The 23,260-nt window shown below is 40.8% G+C and overlaps 1 protein-coding gene across 1 annotated transcript; it reads right to left on the bottom strand.

Annotated features, from left to right (window-relative positions):
• Positions 1-2,002: 2,002 nt before the first annotated feature.
• LOC310996076 (galactosylgalactosylxylosylprotein 3-beta-glucuronosyltransferase 1) lies at positions 2,003-14,110 on the bottom strand (the record flags this gene model as incomplete). Its single annotated transcript, XM_083985367.1, has 5 exons — positions 2,003-2,193; positions 2,489-2,595; positions 4,872-5,168; positions 10,533-11,044; positions 13,999-14,110. 4 exons carry the CDS (start codon positions 14,108-14,110, stop codon positions 2,509-2,511), a joined length of 1,008 nt encoding a protein of 335 aa, XP_083841493.1. The 3' UTR covers positions 2,003-2,193; positions 2,489-2,508.
• Between the last annotated feature and the right edge of the window lie 9,150 nt (positions 14,111-23,260).

Here is a 23,260-nt window from a genome sequence, read left to right as displayed (position 1 = left end):
AAAACGGGTTCTCCGGCTGATGAGCCTGAGAGGCTGTAACGTCTTTGTTGGGTTTTCATACTGCAGCAGTGTAGTTTGTGTTGTGTGTTTTTGGGGAGGTGGTGGTGGGAATGGGGGGGTAGGGGGGTGTACACTGAGATAATCTGGCACCAGTACAGAGGCTCAGTGTTTGAATTATCTCCAGCTACTTCCGCCGGGCAATGTTAGATAAGAGCCACCACTGTGTATTGCACTAGACGGATGATTTATCAAGTAGAGGAGAGATTCTATTATATGAGGTGTAGAATAACTTTGTTACAGTGCTCAGGTGTTACAGCGGCGCCGCTACTGATGTCTATCGTTAGAGCCTCGGTGACTCCCCCCCCCACCCCCCCTCTCTCTGATCCAGTTAATGTACAACAGATGGATGCTAATACAAAAACAAAAGCAGGACATGCCCACTTCAGTACACAAAACTGAAGATGGCGACATTGCTTTCAGGTCGTCAGTGAAAAATAAGACTTTTACTCTTGTTGTGCTTTTCTCTAGCTGTAATGCAGTACAGTAGTTGCATGAACTGTCTAATTTCATTTGTGGAAATTGGAATAAAAATAAAAAAGTAAAAAATATTTTGGGGCCATGCATTCATTAGTTTAATGTATTATTCATAATTAACACCAGCTGTTGCGAGGTGAGTTGTACTAAGAGTCAGCAGATGAAGCCTGAGCGTCTACATTTTTCGAGTTAAAGTGTATTTTTCTGAGTGGAGAGGGACCAACAAGCCTAGTAAAACCATTTTCTGGGGGCTCTTTTTTTTTATTCTTGTACGCAGCCAACCCTTGTTAACCTCTAGTCTGTGTACACACATGTATATGAGCGTGCATAGAAACAATTAACTCACTAGAATGAAATACTGCTTCCCCACCGTGTCAGAGATGACAGTAAATACGAAGGCTAACATGAGGATCGGGTCAGTGTTGGTGAGCCTGTCATGTCGCTGATCTGATGTTCTTCGTTATGATGTCTGTGCCTCATGAATGTGTCACAAACTGGAGTTTCTATTACCAATTGAAAGTGGTGGTGTGCTATTATTCTCCCCACGTGTGGAGCCTAGTGTGAACCTGTGCCTTGTCGAGTGTCATTGTGAGGAATTCACCAACGATCGGGGGGGAGAAGAGACTTTTTTCTTTCTTTCTTTCTTTTTTACATATAAATACAGTAATTACAATGCTTTTGTCAAACTTCGTCATTAATCCTCTGATTGTTCTCATGTTGAATTACTATTTACACATGTACCCATAAAGGAACATTGTCTGTGTATTTTTCAGTTTTTATTTTTTACTTTAAGTGCTAAGAAGAGTGTTAGGATTATTGATGTTGTACATGGACGTTTCAGCTCCCAAGCACAATGAGGGTAACATTTCACAGCAGTCTCTCTCCCAAGTGTACGGGTGACTTAAATGCATAAGTTATAATGACACTATAAAATGAACAATGGTAACCCAAGAGTAAATGTAGGTAAGAGTCAGTAGTATTGAACTAGCAATTAAGTCAAGAGCTTGCAAAACACCCAAAACCAATTAAATTAAATTAAAGCAAACATTTCATAGTTATCAAAAGAACATTCCTCCCTTTGCTATGTTTGTGTTTGCTCAAAGGAAAATCCACATGAGACATAGTTGTCCTTGGAGTCGTGTTTTTATCCAGGCTGACGATGTAGACCATGTCCTTAAAACCAAGAAATTCTCTTTTATATCATGTGCAGACATGTCCAGACAATACGTGTTTTATTTTCTTCATGATCTTTTTTTTTCTTCTGAGGTGAAGGATATTTTCTTTAAACCTGCATGTTTGGTTGAATTCGCTGGCTGTATGCCTTTCGTTTTGTGCTGTCTCTTTTAATACGTTGTCTTCAGCCCAATGTGCAGTGTCTCGACCGTCCATCCTGACCCCAGTGAGGCGGCCTTTATGTCGTCTCTTCTGCACTTACAGTCCTGACAAAAAAAGCCGCCAGTTCTTACTAATCTGTGCTTTAATATGATACATTTAAATTGTTGAAGTCCATATCTGAACAATGTCAAAGATCAGAAGAGGACTAAATCCCCCTTCAAAGGCCCTCACTTCCTTTTTTTTCTGAATTAAGACATGAGCACTGGTTGCGCTTATCAAGAGACTCGGCTGATTTCGTTCCAGCGCAGGTCCAAGGCCAACCACCTGCAACAGAAAGGGTTAAGATATGCTTAGAACTTGCACCAAGACTTCATTTATTCTCTCTGAAGCAGTTCATTTCATTGGTGACATTTAATAAAGGACAATGTCTGCAGTAATCACAAGATATTAGGAAATATTAGAAACACCTGCAGTTTTCATAGTCAGACACCAGGTGAAATGATCACATTTCCATTTCGCTTTCTTATTCACTTTATTCAAAAATGTAATTAATGGAGAAAAAGAGGGTTCACCTCAGTAATAGAAGCTATTTCATACTTAATAAATCATAATTCTTTACCGCAACGTGAAGGGAACCAGTCAGATCTCCACGTTGGGGTCTGTGAATCCTTTTTTCCCCTCGTTCACAAGGACCGGCTTCTCCGTTCTCGTGTGCCAAACAAGTATCTGGAAACACAAACCACGGTAACATTAGTAACATGCTGTTCCCTTAATGCACTCATTCAGCCCGCTCTCTGCCTTTGAGCTGCTACTCTGCCTCGTGCTCTTCAAAACATTCGATTCCAGTCATAGATCCGACGGTACATGCACCACACACCTCCACACACAGTCTGTCCGTGTGAGCAGAGAGCTACTTGAGCGTGAACCCTGAATTAGAAGGGAGGGAGGAGAAGTGCGTTATCTTACATGTAATAATACGACACACACGGTCCTCTCAGCTCGGCCTCTTCTGACCGCCGGATAATGGCTACCTTCAAACGACAGGATGGAAAATGTTTCAAAACAGTATGTATGTGTATGTGTGTGTGTGAGCTCTTTGCCTTTCGTGGTGGCTGTACAGTTGTTAGCAGAGTTTTCTTCAGAGGGTGCTATTGTTCTATCCAGCTTTCATACTGGGTTGATTTGGCCCCAGAGACCGGACAAACATCCAGGAAAAGGCTGGCGAGGCGGACCGGGGGGAAGGGGAGAGGGAGAGGGAGAAGGAGAAAAAAAAAGACTGAAAGTGTCAAGCTCATTTTCCTCTCCCTCCTCTGTGTTGGAACCCTCCTTTCTTTCATCTTGCCGTAGTGGCGTTCATGAATTATGCATAGGGCATGTTTGAAATGTGCCAGGAGCCCACTCCCACTTTGCTCAGGTGTAGGGGGAAGGTTAATAGTCACCCTGGCGTCTGAAGTGGTAGATTATAAGAAAGAGAGATGCCCATGCACGACTTTCCATTTTTTCCCCCCTCTCTCCCTCCTTCCCTGCCACCCCTTCCTTCTCTCTGTCCCCGCGCTCATCTGTAATCTGTGTGATGTCCCTACCCCCCCAACCCCAACCCCGCAAAAACTCCAATTCCGCTCTCTCAGCCATTCCCTGAATCCCCTCTTTTCATTTACCCGTCTGAATGGCTAGGGGAGAGCAGGAGAAAAAGCTGGCTGAAAGTGTCTCTCTCTCCCTTCCTCTCCCTTCTTTCTGTCTCTCATTCCTTGCGTATGTGTGTGTGTGTGTATAGGGGTGATTGCAGTTTGGATACTGGCTAACTCGAGCCCTCTGGCTGACTCCTCTTTGCCCAGAGAGAGGCTCAGTGATGTGACCCAAACCAACGGCTGCATGCAGGAGCGGTGGCGTGGGCACGGAGAAGAACGAGCCTCTCGCTCGAATCTACGTGTGCAGATGCAGGAAACCAAAACAATGATATCCAACTTTAAACCGACAAATTTACACTAGTTTATGTCCTGACCAGTCGATCACCATGATGTATTTCATAGCATTCACGCAAAGAAATACAATGATTTTTTTTGCCTGGCAACACTAGTTTTTTATCTTCATCCTGTAATCGCATATCTTGATGTAAAAAAGTGTAGGCACAATAAGCCATGGCTTCAGCCTACATCTTCTTGGTTCATTAAACCACATAATGAGTTGCTCTTAAACTCAAACTCAAAAACAACAAAAACAAAACAGTAGTACAGGTGAGGTACAAACCAGTTGCCCCATGAATGTGGGGATGTTTATCAAGTAAGTTTGAGGTGTCTATAAAACTACTGTGTTGATGACTGATCCAAGATCTTGTTGCTTCTATCAAATACAGGTTACAGTATGTGATGTTGTCATATGAAATCACCATGGTTACACAGTATAATGTTGTCTTGGTTAAAAGGAAAAGTTAGATATTTTGATAAATGCAGTTATGTGCTTTTGTGCTGAGAGTTAGAAGTCAGAAGATTAACAACGCTCCCGTGTCTGTCTGTATGCAAATGAGTAACTCCTTTAGAGTCAGTCTTACTGTGGATGATTTCCGAAAGTTATGTTTTGTTCTTCCTCGTTTCATTTATTTAACATAAGTCAAAAGTTTCACGCACCTCCTCTGTGTTTCCGTCTGTGTCTTGCATCATCAAGGAGGTGCGGAGGCATAAAGCTACAAAATGTTCTGCTGCAAACATGATTTGATGATTTTTCCCGTTGCCAAAGGTGAAAGGTTGTTCCACTTTCTTTCCTCTGATTCTGAACTGAATTTATCAAGATGTTTCAACACTTGTAAACACTTGATATTTATCAAGATGTTTTCAAAGTATGTGGTATGCTGGTTATATGTTGTTATGCTACGGACAGCTACAGCCACATTCACAACATTGACACAAGTATAGTAAAGTGCAATTTTGACATACTGTGCTACTTTATTCCTATAAAAATATTGATATATTTTTTTCTTTTACACATTCACAAAAAGGTTAAATTACCTTAGTGCAATTGGCTGCTTTGGGCTCCAGGTCGTTGAGTGTGACAAGTTCCCGGAGCAAACTACTCTCCTGGTAGCCACCCTTCACTCCACGAAGCTTAAAGTACGCCTGCGGCTTGAAGAGGATGAGTCTCAGGTTGATGGCAAAGCCAGCCATGTCGATGGCAAAGGGCCGATGGGGGTCGAACACCGTCTTCCAGCCGTAGACCTTTCCAGCTGCGTTGACCTTAGGGGACTCGTACCGCAAGCCGCCCACAAAGGCCACAGGCCACACGGAAACTTTCCTCGTCGATCTCATCTAGCGAGAGAGGGGAAGGAGAGAAAAAGAGCGGATTAGTCATCTGAAAAGAGTACATGACAGAGAGACACTGTATTTGAGCATCAGCTGCCAGCGTTTCAGCAGAGCATGGACGGAGGGTTTTTTTTAGAGCTGCTGAGATTATTCACTCTGGAAGACGCCGAGTGTTGACCGAGCGGCTGTGCCACGTGCGGCCGACGCGCTGTTAGATGAGGGCAGTTCACACGTGCTGTTCAGCAGCTGCCCTACAATGAGATGATTACACACAACCATCTTTAAAGGAGGTAAATGCGGACAGTGACAAGAGGGTTTGAAGGAGCCAAACCATTAGAGCAAGTGACTCAGGTCGCTGGTTGGCTGAGGAGGAGATTCTTCAAGGTAGAGCACCACCAACTCCTCTTCCTTTTTTTTTTTTTTGTCCTTTAATCTCCCAACATCAAACGATCTTGCCGCCCTTTTCTTTGTCTGCCTCTCAGTGAGTGCCATTTGCAGGAGCTGCTGCAGTCATAAAAGATAAGTTTTATAATGAGGGTAGCGGAAGGTTTAGAAACAGCAGTCATTTAATCAAATTCAATGCAGCAGAAATAATGATGCTGGTTTCTTACTTGTAGCACGTCCTTTTAAAATGGAAAAGGCATGTGCAAGTGCATGTACAACATCCAGTATGAGTGTCAACAGCGTAGAGTGCCTGTGCATACGGAAAAGGTCTGTATCTATACTGAACAGTTGTATATGCAAGCTAGTTTGCACATGCAAATTTGTTTATAGCGGGTGTTCATGTGCAAATCCCATGCAAATGCAAATATCCCTTATGCACATGAGCTGCTGTGTTAGATTGTGTGATCTGGTCTGTGCTGCTGTGTGGTCATTTCAAGGGATCAGAGAGTAACAGAGTTTGAACAGCATGATGCAGACTGAGGGCTTATGGGAATCCATAGATTTGAGCTTTAGGGGAAAAGGACTGTGCCAGGCCTCCAGATAAGATTTGGCAGGATGGCAGGTCTTAATGAGCACTGGGTGTTAATGAAATAGAAAGGAGATCAAATACTTATATTCTTGTGTCTACTGTATGTGATTGGGCTCTTATAATCTTTGGGCTTTTCTGGCCGACAGTATCTCTCGTTACATTATTCCTCTCCCTGTTATGTTTCACATATCTACTTTTCAGCAATGCGTGGGTTTTTTTCCCCTCTGATAATGTTTCCTACATTAACACCTGGGTTCAGTTAAAGACAAACTGCTGTTGGATGCTGAGGAGCTCCTCTAAGTACCATCCTCCACTTTGTCTCAACTGTTGCCAGGTATTCTGTAGCCAGGCCTTGACTGAATCTATCCACCGTTTTGCTCAAACATCACCTGCCTGCTTCCCTCACAGATACAGGTTTGGCCTGAATCAAAAGGAAACATAAATCGTGCTTTCTGCAGGCGATGTCAAGAGGCTTGTCACTTCCACATCTATACTGAAAATGTGAAAATGAGTGTTCCACCTGCTGCCTCTGGTGGGAATATCGGGCCGGAGCACGAAACCCTCCTCTGCTGGCAGCCGTACAAATGAACACGCAACAAAGTTCCTCTTTGCCCCACACTGATGAATATGATGTGTTTGTGCAGAGGTTTTTGTTTGCTGTTGCTACAGTTTGCTTGTGCATTGCCTACGTGTGCATTTAAGCTCTGTTTCCTGCCCCACTTAGGGAGAAGCCCACAGAGACAGAGGTGGCCGTGTTTCAGAGTAGTATGAGTAGAAATACAAAGAAAATAAATCACAAATTCTACCAGAGAAGAAAAAGGCAGGCATCCAGGTACAGTAATCAATCCTTAAGGGTGCAGCAGAGAAGAGAAAAACAGAACTGGAGCTCTGTAGCTGTTTGAGTTTAGATTTAAGTTCTGTTTAATTATTTAAATTGTTTTAAGTAAAAGTGAAGATTTACAGCCCCATAGCCTGGTGGATCTCACAAATTGCTTGCAAACACAGCCAGTATTTTTTTTATATCTGTATTTCAAATGAACTCTCTTTTGAACATACATTAAAGCAGAGCAGGGTGTGATAGCATAACATATTAATGTATTGCCTTTAGTTAATATCATCAAAATATTAGCTAGAGATTAAACAAAACAATTTCAGTAACTTTTCAAGAAAAGAATTTATTGTCAGACAGTACAAACTGCAGACTACAATATTTCCTGCTTTTCTTTGTTATATAACTGGAAACTAAATATTTCTTTGGTATAGGCTAGTTCATGAATTGAGTGATTAACTGAAAGAAAGTCTGCACATTAATAAAATAAAGAAAACAATTGATATTTGCATCCCTAAAAAAAACACATGTTATTTACTGGATTATATATGGAATATTAATGAATCTATGATCATGATTAAGTGTACACTAAAAGAACAGTGTGTACCAAAGTCAGTCGTAGTTAATGGTGCTGCTGGAATTAACGTCTGAGTGAGACTGTGAGCATGAAAAGGTGGCGACAATAAAGAAAGTCCTCTATAAGCAGCACTGTGATGGAAGTTTAATTACAACAATTCCTGTCAGGATTTTCTTTTCTTTTTTTTGGGGCGACTGCAAACTATTGTGTGAAGTCATCTGAAGTGTTCTGCGTGTGTGTCAGGCTGTGGCAGCTGAGGTGAACCCCTGCTGCTCTGTACTGTACCTCACCGCTGCTGCAGCTGCTGCAAAAGAACGGCTCACAAGCGTGGTTAGCAATTAAGTCTTTTTAATTCCACCTACTTTTAGGCTTAATTAGTGTGTCAGCAGCAAAAATGTGAAGTAAGTGTTCGACTATTACAGGTTTTGTCGGTGTGACTTAAAACTTGAACTTTTTTTCCCATTGTTTTTCAGATGAAACTTTAGTAGTTGTTCATACTGTAAAATAATATGAGTAAAAGCTGGGAGACATGACACAGGGTTGTATCATTTCAATGGGCACCTTAAGTGAAAATATAAAATGCATCTGTAGTAGAAAATTTGCATTTTTATACAATTATCTAATCTCTGTACCAAAATTTGCTTTGAAAACGCAATTAAACATGATTCATAGTTTAATTCCTTTACATGACAGGAACACAGTCTTGGATCATTTTAATCTAATCCTCAACAATCCTCAGTTTAACCTAATGATATAAGGATGGAGGGACACTTTGCAGGCACTTTGTAATGTCGCGGCACAGTTTATCTTAGTGCAGTCTTATTAAAAGCTCATACTGTACTGTAACACCTTGAATTCCTCCAAACCAAAAAATATATGAGACTGGGTGATTCATGAGGCAGCTTTATGCCCAGCCACTGCAGGCTGCTTGCTTCTCTGTCATGGAAGATGAAAACAGACGAGACATCTAATGTGACAAAGCAGCAGAGTCAGAATAATTTAGATGTACCGTTTTTGAGCAAACATCTTTGCTGAACAGTTGCTCTGGTGTTTTTGTAAAAGAATAAGAGCCACATTCACTTTTTTAAGGAGCTGCCCATGATTTTACAATATGTGCCAGAGATAAAACACAGCTGTTAGTTTGTTAAATGAAAGTGATGCATTCTTGCAGCAGAGTGCTCCTGCAGTGACTACCCCTCTCTTTTACTTTACTGTCAACCTATAGAGTATATCAACACAAGCTGTGAGCTGCATTGTAGAACTAAAATACATTGATTATATAGAGGACACGCACAGATTTAGACTCTCAACCTATTGGCATGAAGGAGTTGCAACTGTGTCTGGTCTTTGGTCTTACCAACCTTTAGTTTCTAAACAACTTGAGGTTTTACTGGTGATTTCACAGTTTGTTTTTGTCATATATTATTTTTATTTGCTTTTATTGATACAGTTTGTCAGTATGTGACCAAATTCTACTTGTTTTCTACAGTTTAGGGTTGAAATTACTCGTCATACTTAGATTAAATAGCATGGACAAAATGATAAACCTACTAGAAGTCAGTTTTGCAACTGTGCTCCCATGCTGAAAGAGTTACTTATATGCCTATCTGGTGTCAAGCTGCTGAGACACTATGGTGTCAGCAAACTACTGAATTTTTACTGTGGTGTCAGCAAACTATCCTGTAGTTGCAGTCAGCTGTCTGCTTCCTGTCTATCTCGCTGTCACCTTCTCTTTTTCTCCCTTTTTTCCCCTCCATCTCTCCCTCTCCACCTCTCCCTCTCCACCTCTCCCACTCTCTCTCTCTCTCTTTCTCTTACTCCCCCTCAGGGCCGTTACTCTGGCCCATAAATAGGTCTGTTGGAGGTGATGGAGAGCCTCAGAGGGAGACGGAGCACTTCGGCTGATTCCCAGAGAAAGGTAATGACAGGCCCCGTCAATACCCGGCGCTCCATTTACTACGGACCCTGTCTGCACTGCTAACAAGACTTGAGGCTAATACTCAGAGGACCCAGACCGTGTCCTCTCAGGTAATTCAACTCATGTCAAGATGGATGGCCTGAGATGTACTGATTACATGGCCAAACTTCTTTCCACTAGTTCCAGATCAGTGACTATGCTTGTTAAGAGCTAAAAAATGCCCCAAGTAACTGAGGATTTATTGTTTAACCACCCTTATACTATAGATGCCTGCAGTACAGTATGTGGCTGGGAAGTGTCCTATAATATACTGTATCTTCCACCTCATACGGATCTTCACATTGAACTTCAGTTACAGGCTTTGATCTCTCATGCATTTAAAATATAACTCCAAAAGGTAAAAATGATATGATGGTCCAGCCCATGCATCTTATTCTGGTCAATGTATTGATCAGTGGCAGTCACTCCTCTGTTAGATGAATGGCTGCTGAGCTTTCAAGCTTTCCAACCAGGCAGAACCAGCCAGCCTCAGTGTCTGAGAATCTCCCAGGCTCCCTGAATTACTCACTGTTTGGTCTACACATGGTTTGTTTTTCTGAAACTCAGGTGGGCATCAGCTTGGTGTAATATTCAAAAGGTAGACTGAGCTTGAGAATTTTTAATAATGGTGCAGACGCCAGACAGAGTTTGTATTAAATAAGAAGGTTAGGTTCTGGAGTAAGGTTACGTTTTTTGTATATAAGGTAGACTTTAACGTTCATGCATAAAGTAGGAAATAAAGTTAATTCAGCTATGTGTGTGCTTGCCAGTGTTCCCTAATGCAACACTGCAATTACACACTCACCACAGCATTGCATTGAGAAATATTTTATATTGGATGAACAATATTGTGCACAGCATATTATGTTGCTAGCTATGTGTCAGTTTTCCTACAAATAAAATATTGTTTTGAGATGAAACTTAAAATGGCATTAGCACCCAAATGTCAGGTCATATTTGAATTCCAAATATAAAAACAGAGAAAGTAAGGAGTAAAAAAAAAAAGAAATTAGTAATTGCACATCAGCACTAACCTCCTCAAACAGCTCCAGGCTGTATGTGTTGTCATCATCAGCAAAGTAGACGATCCCAGCTTGACTGCTGTTGGCGTTGAAGGTCTCCCTCAGCCACCGCAGGGCCAGATTCCTCTGCATGGTCCCCCTGGGGATTCTGGGGTCCCGCGTGTCACCCCGCAGCTTATAGTTCCTGGGCGTCTCCACATTGAGGTGGGTATAGTTAAGCCCAGTTTCTCGAAGGAGCCGCGTAACAAGAGGCGTTCTCCTTTGGGAGTCCTCCACCAGGATCCAGTGTAGATTGGGAACATGGAGGAAGGTGTTTGCCAGCCGCGTCAGCTCCGCTTTCTGCACCGGTCGACTGTACGTGGGGGTGATGATGTGGATGGTGGGCAGCACATCGGACCAAGGCGGAGGCCGCGTATATACATACTCTGTCCTCACCACCTCCACAATGTCCTTATCTGAGGCACAGTATTCCTTGGAGTCCTGCGCCTGGCCGCCCGCCTCCCTCTTGCCCTCGACGCCATCATCTGCAGATTTGGGGATAAGAGGACATGTAAGGCATTAGTGCAACCTTGGGCTGTCCTTTGTATATTTGCCTCAGGTGACTTAAACCCAATGGGGGTAAAGTGTACCTGAGAGCCGGTGGTGGCGGACTGCAAGCCTCTCTGGAATGATAAAGATCTCTTTTACTAGGTGGTGACAGGCTGCAAAAAGTGAAAGCAAGCACCGTGAGAGGATAACACAGCTGATGGACAGAGAGACAGGGGGAAAGACGAAGGAGGGGAGACGTGAGCTTTGCTATTCCCCAAGCGTTGCCTTTGGGTTTTTCTTTATAGAGAAATAAAGAAAAGAAAAATGTGGCTATGTGGATACAGTGGCCCTCTTTTTATGTTCCACCACAGACTCCCTCATCAGCTTGCCTCTCCACCTCCATTCCTACAGGATGCTGTTACTTTTCTTCAGTAAACACAGGCATATACAGCAGAGTTGTTGAATTCGGCTGAATTCAGGAAGTCCTAGTGTTTGCTGGTTAAATGCATTTGACTTTAATCGATGCCCAAGAATGTCTTTCATTGCTACAGTGAGCTTGCAGTCTGAAAGCTTTTGTAAACAAGGTGCAAAAAAATGATGTTATACATTCACTTGTTGGTGAACATGAGCAGGCAAGAGATCTATGGCTTTATCGTAGCTCTCAGATAAATCCACATAAAAGCTTGTGAAACTCCACTCAAACTGTCATGTATTTGAATTGGTAATACAGTATGGTGTTTGGTAATTCAAACAAATTAAAAGGTTAAAAGCTGAACACTTTCAGTAAAAAATGGCAAAATACAAAAAATGTGATACATTCTTAATGACTCTATACGGCAGTATACTGTAGTATAGTTTACAGTACAGCACAGCATGGTACTGCACAGCACACCACGGTAGAATAGTATAATAGGCTACATAACATTATAGTCTTGCATTGCATAGTACAGTGGTAAAGGGAATGTATATTTAAAAAAAAAAGACATTTCTGAAGATCTGGCCAGACATGACAAGAATTTTCATCTTGCTATTTTTTGGGGTATTCTGTCTTTATTCCCATTGCGTCCTTGACCCCTGCAGACAAAACCACACACCCACTTTGCAGACGAAGAAAATTATTTTTGCTTTAGGCAGAAAACACAAATTCTTTCTTTCTTCCCAGCAAAGACGTGCATGAATTAAATGTATATGCATGAAGTCAGTGTGTGGTCCAGGGCCCTTAACAATTTCATTTTCATTTTAGGGCTCATTTTTGGTTTTAGGTTAGGATGCTAACTCAAGAACAACCGCAACGGTTGAAAAGCAGCAGCACTTAGTAACTAACCACACCCAACAGTGGTATCACAGTGTCCCGAGGTGCACCTGCACATCACCGCGGGAAAGTGAGAGCAGCACAAACAAGATTTTTCAGGGGGCGTTCAAAAGGAAGTGGAGTGGAAGAGGCGATGTTGAGTATTGCCTTTTCACAGGAAACTGTTTCGGAGTGGCATTAAGGAGAATCAGTGTGTAAAATTATGTATGCTCAGGGACACTCTATTATTAGTCAGCCTTTATGATCACGTTAGCTATTTGTCATTCATGGCACATGATTGTAAAAGATCCTAGCACTTGTGGGACTATATTAATGTCATTTTTGAAAAATGTAACCTCTTACCCAGGACTTACATGTAAACAGTGATGAATCAGTCAGAGCTGACACTAGTGATAAAGGCTGTGATACTTTGGCCCCAGTCTTTTGGTCTTGATGAATAGACTGTGATTATAGATTCATTAATGCTGTTAATTTATTTTCATTGTGCCACAACTAATGGCAATCTTTGTCACCGCTCTGCCCGGGATTTTTCTGCAGCACATAGATTAACACAATCTGCTGATGGCCAGATGTTCGACAGAGGCTGCCAGCGAGGATGCTGCCAAAAAAAAAAGAAAAAAGAAAAACTCTCTTGATTCTCTTTTAAGAGTACACAAAAGGACACCAGCGGGTAGAGCTGGGTCAGATAGCACTGGCAAAAAATATATTTTCAGTTTTGACACTTCATTGTGTCCTGTAGAAACCTTTACCATAAAATCTCAATACTTGGCCTAGAGAAAATAGAAAGCGTCCCATAATTGCTTTAAGTGTTTCGATAACTTGCAAAACCACACAATTGAAAATAACTCACACTAACTCTGCAGTCCAGACTGCTTCAGGTCAGTTGTGCAAATCTGTTTGGTTTGTTAACCCCTGTATGTGCATTCATGGCATTATAAGAACAGGGCAAAGCACTTTATTGATTTGCTGTCGCTTTAATTTGGGTTTGTTTACTCTGCAGCATACTTGACATTTCGCACTGTTGGTTTGTGGTCTATGGGGGATGATTGGAAAGCTCATGAGTGCGTATTAATGACTAAGACTGGTGTGCAAACATGAAACACATTATTATACGTGGATGCTAGATATTCCATAAAGTTAATCAAGCAGATACACATTTATTACTCTAATTTGCTGATTAACAAACTCTAAAAATTGATTTCTAAGTTGGTGAAATGGTTGAACCAAAATCAATTAATCTGAGAGCAGTCATCAAACAAAAATTGGATAAATGATTGATTGGATAAAGAGTGAATACTGTGAAAGGACACTAGTTGGTAAAAAACTGCATTGGGCAAGTATTACTGTATAAGTAGACTAGAAACAGCTGAACAATTCCATTTCAGCTGAAAGATTGAACATAATAGAAATAACTGCTAAAGGTATGAATGTGTAAATGTGATGGTAACTCCTAAACAATCCACACTGGTGAGGTTTACAATGACTGAGCAAGTGTTATCGAAATCTGATGAAGCTGATGGTCATGGCCAGTGAGTGCCTCTAAATGAACGGCCTGTCGTCTAAACCTGAAGTGCAGTGTTAGATTTGAGGACCCACTTCAGGTTTGATATCGTCTGTGAAGTGCGGTGCACTGCTTACCCTTGCGGATGGCGAGAAGTGGAGCTATAGCGCTTTGGTGCCAAACAGTGATGAGCAGAGTCCAGGGTAACACGATCAACACGATGGCAAGAATATCTCTTCTCTTCGGCATCTCCAGGATTGGTTATTTGGCTCGGCATTACCTGGAGAAAAAAAGAAAGATGTATTGTTATATAACATCTTATAACATACAAGATTTTAAAGTCAAGTGAAATACGAAACTTTCTTTGAAATATCAGTGTGTTTCATACACACACAATCAGACACACACGCATACAGTATGTCACTGAATTAACTGCAAATAAAAAAATACATGTCTACCATATACTGTAACTAGTACTATAGCATATTACAGTATAAGGAGAGAAAAGAATACCACTGACACAAAAAACTGAGTGATATGTATGGTGCTGTTAACACAAAACAAAGTATTTTGCTGCCAGTCAGTTGCATTAAAGCAGTCTTGCCACAACACATTATGATTGAGACAATGGAGCAGATGAATGCTTTTATATCTGTACAGAATTCAATTAAAAGCAGTAACTAAGCGTGCCAGCCAATGAAAGGAAGGTCAAAGCCACCGGAGGATGCCACAGAGCAGGAGCTTCCACTCTGCCAAACCAGTGAGCTCATTGGTGCCATTGCTGAGAACAGGGACGTGACTTCATGCCCGGTGCTGAAACTATTCAGCAGCCAAATGGCAGGAAACTATGTCACCAGACTGTGGGTTGACTGCTTGGCAAATGTGCCCTTCCCTCTGTGTCCACATCATTTGGTTCAGCTTTGTATCCATTTGAAAAATCTAATTACAGCATGAAAGAAATTAACCAAACATAAACTGAAATATGGCTCTTCTTTAAATTGACCTCTTCTTAAAGCTACATGCTATTTAAAACAATCTTCCTCAGTAAAGCTAAAGGCACTGGTTTTTGAGTCAAAGAGACATACTGAATAAAGTCAATATATTTCTTATCTCATAAACATCCTGTTTTTTTGTTTGTTTTTTTTTTTACTGTCTGTGCTGTATTATATGGCATTGCAATTTTCCTCTGCTTAATGCTACTTTTAATGACACAGACTATAACTCCCTTCTCCTTTAAAAGGTGCAATTTTAGACGTAAGTGGAAATGATGGGTTATGAGTCAGCCCTGACTCCAACCTGCTATCGCTCTCAAGTTGATTTAAATGTGTTTTTCTTTTTCATTATTGATAATTGATATTTTCTATCCTGTTTTTATGTTTACTCTACCTAACACCAGACCAAGGATACACACAAATCAAATGTCTGTGCTTTATAATACTGTAGAAAGGGTCATTTATACTGTGCCATGCCATCAATGCCTAATGATAACGACACCTGTTCATTTAAAAGCTACCTTCAATACTATGGTGCTGTTAGCAAAGCCACACCCAATTTATAGGCTAATTCCTGCCACTACACCCTTCTGTTTTCTTGTCATGACTTGGCAGTTTAATTTGATACCTTGCATGTTTGCTGCTTGAAACAATAATTATTAATTTTTAAGCACAACTTAGCCTATTTTAGCAACTGCAGCAAGCTAGCTAATCAAGACAGTATGGTTAGCTGTTTGTGTTGGTTAATAATAGGCTAAGCTGTTTCTGTCCAGTTTACTTTTAGTTTAGTTTAATTTATATTTACTATGAATATAAATATATAATAATATAAATATATATTACTTTGAAATTAGGCTAACTTTTTCATCTTCTCAGAGAAGCTAACAGGTTAACAGCAACAACAATTTAAAATGTTATCTTTAGACACCTTACCATAAATCTTTACAGCACTGGAAATATTTAGTGCTCGTCCTGAATGACTGTCTTTTCTTTTTTTTTTTTATGTCACAAACACAGCCAAACATAGTTCGTGTTTGGTAAAGATGTGTTAACAGGAGCAGAGTAACAGCTTCTCAGAGCTGCTCTGCCTAGTAACGGTTGCTAAGCTACGGCTAGACCACTGCCTCTCGTTTTAGCCATCAGCTGTCATTATAGGCTACATGATACAGCAAACGAGTTAAAGCCCATATTAAACTGTAGCTACTTAAATTTATATAGCCTAGTTGGAAAACAAGAAGTGAAGGATTGAGCCTGTAAAGATTTGGGCAATAAAAGGACTGTCACTCCTGTTTTAATATTTTATACACACAAAGGATGTTCCATAAATGAAACAACCCCCCACCCCCCTTCGGTAGACTATTTTCTGCAAGAAATTAATTAGGCTAGTAGCCTAAAAATTGAAATAAAATAAAAATGAATAATGCATTTTATTTGAATAATAAAACGGATCTGTGTTTCTAGAAATAAGTGTATGAACGCCAGTATATAGCTAGAATAAAATGAACATTAAGTTGAATCAATATTTCTTAAACGCTCTCAACAAACATTAATATAATTTGTCTGACAAATATGGTGTAGTTCTTTTGTTTCCAAATGTATTATATTTCATTGTCCTCTGTATTTCCCTACAAAACTCATTTACATCGAACCATGCTGAGCCCTCAGTGCAAAAATGCAGTTATTAACTGATCTGCTCAATTAAACAAAGGAAAAAACAAGCACAGGTGTTTGGCATATTCATTTAAGCTTCACACTTGAGGAAGCAAGTCATCATGTTTCCCACAGTGATCCCGCTCCCACTGCTGGGGGAAGGCGGCAGTATATTGAGGCTTAATATACGTGTACAAGCCAATTATGTTTATTGCGCTCTGTAAATAAATACACCATTAATGCTGAAGCCATCAGGTAGGAATAATTCTGACACAAACCCAACACCACATTAAGTGGTTTCCACTGATAACGAAATTGGTTGTGCTGAGTTTTAAAGCTCTTATTTACAGCAAAGTCCTCTGAGGGAAATATTACTGCGCTTGGTCCTGCATGCTTATACTGAAGTACAATGAATTGTAAAGAAAATTACATTACCCACATGCCAAACTCTTGAATGAGAGAATTGCAGTGATAGATAAACCCAGTGAATGTCTTCCTTTGAGCCATGTTTTTGAAGGTGCATAATCTTCCAGCACCACATGAAGAAAAGTAATCTGTGCGCTTTTGTTAACTAAAAAGGTTTGATCACGTAATTGCTACAGATGATGAAAAATAGGCCTTTTAGATCTTTTTTTATCATTGCACTAAATACAGATATTTCACTAGAGAGAAAATGATCTTACATCCTATGATGACACCTATGTCTACCCTATTAACCCTAGAACACTAACGTCGGGTGATTTTCACCCATGAAATTATTGTTTCATAATTTTCATTATGTTGCTGTTGTCTGAGTTTCGTGGGTCCCTGGGTAGCTTCATACTGCTCACTGACGTCATTGAAGGTAGGCATGTTTCCCTGCTCCCATCCCTAGTTTTTTCAGCAGGTACATGTTCGGGTGGATTTCACCCGACGTTAGTGTTTATGTATCTAAATCTGGCGACCATTTCTGGTGATGCTGAAAATTCTTCTTTTTTCTTTTTACTCCACCAAATAAGGCTCAAATGTCCCACAAATGGGTGGTCTGAAGGACAAAGTCCCAGCTCCATTAGTTTTTTTTTAAGGAAGTTTTTGTTAAAAAAACAAAAAAAAATCACAAATTTTGGACATTTTTTTATAGGGTCACCATGATACCTTTTTTTCATTTTGTGAAACATTGTATAGTGGAAAATTAAGGAAGTGTACTTCAATTTGCCATGTATTGTTGTATTTTAATATACTTTGGTGAGAAATATTTTTTTATGGGTATATTATATCGGGTAAAAAATACCCGGCGTTAGTGATGGTGTTACTTTTTGTAACGTTAGTGTTCTAGGGTTAAGAGGCAAATACAGTCATTTCCTATTGTGTCGCGGCGTATGTTTGTGGGTGTGGTTTCCCTCTGCTGACTCCTGGCTCATCTCCTAACCCCCAATTCATCTCCTCATCGAGCCTGCAGTTGAAATACCTTGGCTGACTCGTGCTCGTTGCCAGATTACTCAGTCTGCTATGCTCTTGGCAAATCAACTTTATGTGAGATATTTCATTATGCTCCATTGTAGCTGTTTGAAAGTCGTGCTTGTGCATTTTCTTGCGCTCTCTAGCACCAGCTCCAGCCTGCATGTGCCATCACCTCCTCAACAGAAGAACCTCTACAGTAAAGCTGCCATTCAACCTGGAGGTGGTGGACATTTCCACCACCTCCAATCTCCCTCTGCCTGCCACCAGCCTCCCTATAGCCTCACAGTTTTTCCATTCAAACCACTTTTCACGCCTCACCTGAGTCTGCTTTCGAGTCCAGTAAACTGACAATACTGTCACTGAACAAACTGGCCCTGAGCATGGACCCAGGAGGCACAGACCCACTTTGCCAAAGCCCCCTATCCTCTAAAGGTGCTTTAATTGGTCAACATGACGAAGTTCTCTGTGGAGATTTGAACACTTTTACAAGCCTTAATCAGCTGTAGTGTAACCCAACTCTGTGGTATTCCCTGAGATTTCGGGGGCTTGCTGACACTTTCTTCTTCAGTGGTATCTGATTTTCCAGAAGCAGCTGCAGACTGACATTTTAGATAAGTCATGAGTAGCTGCCGTTATTGGTTTATTGGTTGGCAGAGCTTCTAAGTGGGCCAGCACTGAGGGGCAGGGGTTCCCCTTTATTAAGCAAATACAGTTCCTTTGTCACAGAATTGAAAAGTTTTTCATTAAGATGTTCAGGAAGAGAAGTGGCTAACAGGTTATACAAGCCCTCGAAAGCCCCTGGCAGGAGATTTATTGGCATGAACAAAAATGAGCTGTTGAGGTGATTCAAATAGAATAGAATAGAATAGAATAGAATAGAATATACTTTATTGTCCCTGGGGGAAATTTGACTTTGCCTTCATATTCACAATATCACACTGAATACACATGCCACATACTGCTCCGTTGATATCTATACACAATAAATTGAAATTAAATTATCCACAGTTTAAAACAAGCATTTAACATACAAATCCCTAATTTTGTGGATCTTGCTATGGGCCCCTTAGACTAGGGCATTTGGTTTTTGGTTTTGTCTTTTTACAGCGTTACAGTGTTTTTACAGCGTTTTACAGATACCAGTGCGACTGTAGAAATGCCCTTTGGAAGAGGTACCCCAGCAAATCATTGCACTTCCATAAAGTTGAAGGACTTATGTATTACATGAGACAAACTAATAAAGCAGCAAAGGCTGAGACCTTTAATTACCAATGTGGGTCAAAAACACTACATTCAAACAGTAAAAGGTTATTTTTTCTGGGGTTTTTCAGACTTGACAAAGCTCCCCTCTGATAAATTCTTTGTCACAGGTTCAACATTCTTTGTCACTGGTAAACTGACTGTGTTTAAAACAAGCGAATGTCCCTTTAACAACATTACTCGCATATTATTAATGTAATCATATGAATGCCTTGGATGCTTACCCACAGTTATAACTGGATCATGGCACCACTGGTGATGCGCAGCTGGGAAGGCCACCCTGCATACTGGACGAGCTACGTAGCAGTGACACGCTGCATGTCACGTCAGCCGACCATGTCCTTTGCCTCTTCCTTTTGCCGTGTCCACTCACGCAGACAGGCAAGTCCAAGTCCAGACCTGGAAGATAAGGACATTTCAGTGAGTGTGATTCAGTGATGATAGATCACAGAGCGATGACAGAATCCCTCCCACCCCCTCCCTCACTTCTCTCAATCACACCAGCCAGGAGCTTTCAAGGACACTTTTAAACATAGCAGCTTGGACAGAGTCTGAGAGTAACATGCCATATAGAGACTCTTAGCCATGGACACCTTCATGAGTGGTGCGCCTGTTTGTGACATCAATTCATTATTCAGCATCAAGGAGCCTGGGCTGCAAGTGAAGCAGAGCACATGTGCAATCGAATCATGTAAATAACCCTAATCTTGATGCACATCAGGGAGCTGAGTCTCCCACTGCTGTGCTTTACATTCAATGTTCTGGTTCACGTGTGAAATGTTCAAATACTGTATATATTTGTATATGATTTTATTTAATTGACACCAATATGAACTGGGCAGACACACTGTGCATTTATCTTTCTTTTTTTTGTATTTCTAATGTGGAAACTGCAAGAGGGTTAGTCACAACGCTGCCGCTTGCCAACAGTCTGGGGTGGGGGATGTTACAAAAATAAACTGGCATCATGTCTTATTCAAATACATCTGAGGGAACGCTGCTTCTATGGAGGCTTATGCTTCACTCAGCCAGTGATGTCTGCACGCTGCATCAGCTCCAAAACTGGATGGCCTAGGACAGTTTTTTTTTTTCTAAAGGCTTTGTGACATATAACCATAAAAAGTGCAAATATGTATGTTTTGAGGGATTAACAGCAGGATTTCCTAGAATTATTTTATTGAGGCACAATGTTGTATAAAAGGGCAAATTACGTGTGACCCATTAATGTACTGTAGCATTGGGTGTTTTGTGCTTTGATGTTAAATGTCAGAACAATCTATTTAGCCTACAGATTGCCCTGACTGATTGTCCAACTACTCGAACTGAAGGATCATGCATCTGAAGGTTGAAATCAGTTGTGTGGAAAGAGAAATAAAACATGAATATGAGAAATGGTCTTCACGGGTTTGTGCAGATTCTGCAGTATTTTCTTTTTATGACAGTGACAAGCAAGAACTGTGACAAAAAAATAACTAAACAGCAGCGCTAGAAAGGCTTTACAATTGCTGCCAGGTACTGTCATGCATGCAAGCTTGCAATGACAGCGTTGTCGCTGTGATTTCTCCATAACACGCTCCTCTCTTCTGCGCACTGTGATGGAGCTAAACAGGAGGAAACACAATATCGTACAACAACCTGCCAAAATCCCAGACCCTCCAACAGGCCAATGTTGTGTCTCAGAGCTAAACACTTTTGAGAGAAAATATTTGGGAAAACAAAAGAGGCACTGCCAGCTGAGGGGAGTAGAAACTCATAGCCTATAATGTTGCTGTGTGTACGTTTAGAGTTGAAAATGGGTGTTTTGTCATGGGAGTGCAGTTGATTTTCATCTTTTAAATGGAGGAATCGTAAGGTGACTAAAGCCATCCAAGGTTATTGTTTCAGGTCTTATTTTTATAGAGAGATTTAACTTGAAATTATGCATGCCTCCTTAGTTGGCAAGAAACATTCCTGCAAAATTAAAGGGATAGTTCACCCTAGAATGATATTTCGCTCATTATCTACTCACCCTCATGTTGACTAAGGGCTGGAAGAATTTTCAGAGTCCACCGTCCCTTCTCTGAGTTACAGGGGGTCTTGGCGTAGCAGTGCATTTCAATGCAACGGTTGCAAAGGGACACCAGAGCTCTTCGTAAAAAAACACACACAAAAAAACATCCAAATACCTCCATGATGCTCGTATGTAATGTCCGTCTTGTGCTGAAGCCCCAAATTGCGTAATTGTCCCGAAAAAAATTAAATAAGTCTATATTTTAAGCTTGTTTGTAGCGGAAGCTTCTCGAAGCTCCTCTTCCTGGTCCGTCCAAATCTCGCGTGATTCGCAGTAACCGCACTGACGCCGGCGCAAATCACGCGGGAGAAGCTTCCGCTACAAACAAGCTTAAAATATAGACTTATTTAATTTTTTTCGGGACAATTACGCAATTTGGGGCTTCAGCACAAGACGGACATTACATACGAGCATCATGGAGGTATTTGGATGTTTTTTTGTGTGTGTTTTTTTACGAAGAGCTCTGGTGTCCCTTTGCAACCGTTGCATTGAAATGCACTGCTACGCCAAGACCCCCTGTAACTCAGAGAAGGGACGGTGGACTCTGAAAATTCTTCCAGCCCTTAGTCAACATGAGGGTGAGTAGATAATGAGCGAAATATCATTCTAGGGTGAACTATCCCTTTAAAGAGACTCCCATTGGCTTGTGAACTTTATGTTATGTGCTAATTAGCGAATTTAGCATGGCATACAAACAGATAAAACTAAGATGGTGAACACCGGTGTGTACAGTAACCACTAAAAATCAGTTTGAAATCTACGGTAGAGTAGCGACCTTCTCATAATATTTTGGAAAGAAATCAACACCCAAAATGTTGAACAATTCCTTAGCATTGTCATTATGAGCTTGTTGCCATGTTAGCCTGAGCCACACAGAGCTGCAAGCATCAATGTTGACCTTGAAATTCACAACACAGTGCATTGTACACATCGTCGATTTTTATTGGCAGTTACTCCCTAATCAGTCAATTTATAATCAGGTGTTGGTGGGTTTTTTGTTCTTATGTCATCACACTGTAAATAAAAAGAAGCAGGTAGCACCAGCACATGCAGTAGCCTAACAGCAAGGCTCCCATACCATACAAGCATCCAGGTGGCCTGTTTGTGTCTGTAGCATCTGACTTGTATGATGTGGCAAGAATACTACCGAGCCCACACTACGGACTGCAGCAGCCAATGGCAAACAATGACGCTTGACATCCTCTCACATCAGCACGAGTTTAACCAGCTGTGAAGAGAACACCTGCCACTGATTAATAAAGAATCACAGCAACAATGCCACGTGTGAAAATTGTTGTACTTGTCCCGAACTGGGCGGGGTGATGCTGGGAACAATACGTTTAGCCAGTGGGTTCAAGTGTGTCAGACAAAATTATACTATGTGATAAAAATGGTTGGAAATGTGGACAACAGTGGGTTCGATCTCTACTGTTCTCTCTTGTTTTAAGACCTCATGTGTTACAAAACACAGCAGGCCTCTTTTTACCATCATTGATTTTATGATTATCATTACAGCATGAATACTTCAACTGAGTGGTAATTCCCATATTGTTCCTGTGTAGGGCTTATATGGTTTTATTTCCTCAGAGATTATGAAACATAGCCTTTCTGTAGCTGGAATGGGCTGGCTTTTTGTTTTATTTTTTAAAGATACTAGGCAAAAGCTTCTTTCATGCAACAACATCTGTACAGTGAACACTTTAACACTTAATATCCTACAGTAACTTTAAAGGAAACCACTTTTAAACCTACGTACTTAAAATACAAATGAAGCTTGATATAGAATCATTTGAATAGTCCTTTAAATCTATCTTAATTGGGTTTGGAAAGCATCATTTAAGCTGTAGTTGTCAGGACAAAAATGGAACAGAAAAAGGTTTCTTTGTGGGACAGAAAGGAGAAGAAACATTTAATCTGCCACACACGGTAAAAGAACTCTGACGTTTTTGAAGTTTTACCATTTGTACCAAATATAAAAAGAAAACCTCAAGGACTGTTTCAAGGTTC

The sequence above is a fragment of the Trachurus trachurus genome, assembly GCF_905171665.1.
Source record: "Trachurus trachurus genome assembly, chromosome: 13".
Taxonomy (NCBI): Eukaryota; Metazoa; Chordata; class Actinopteri; order Carangiformes; family Carangidae; genus Trachurus; species Trachurus trachurus.
Note: the sequence above shows the minus strand (reverse complement) of the source record. Positions and strands in the feature narration are given on the sequence as shown.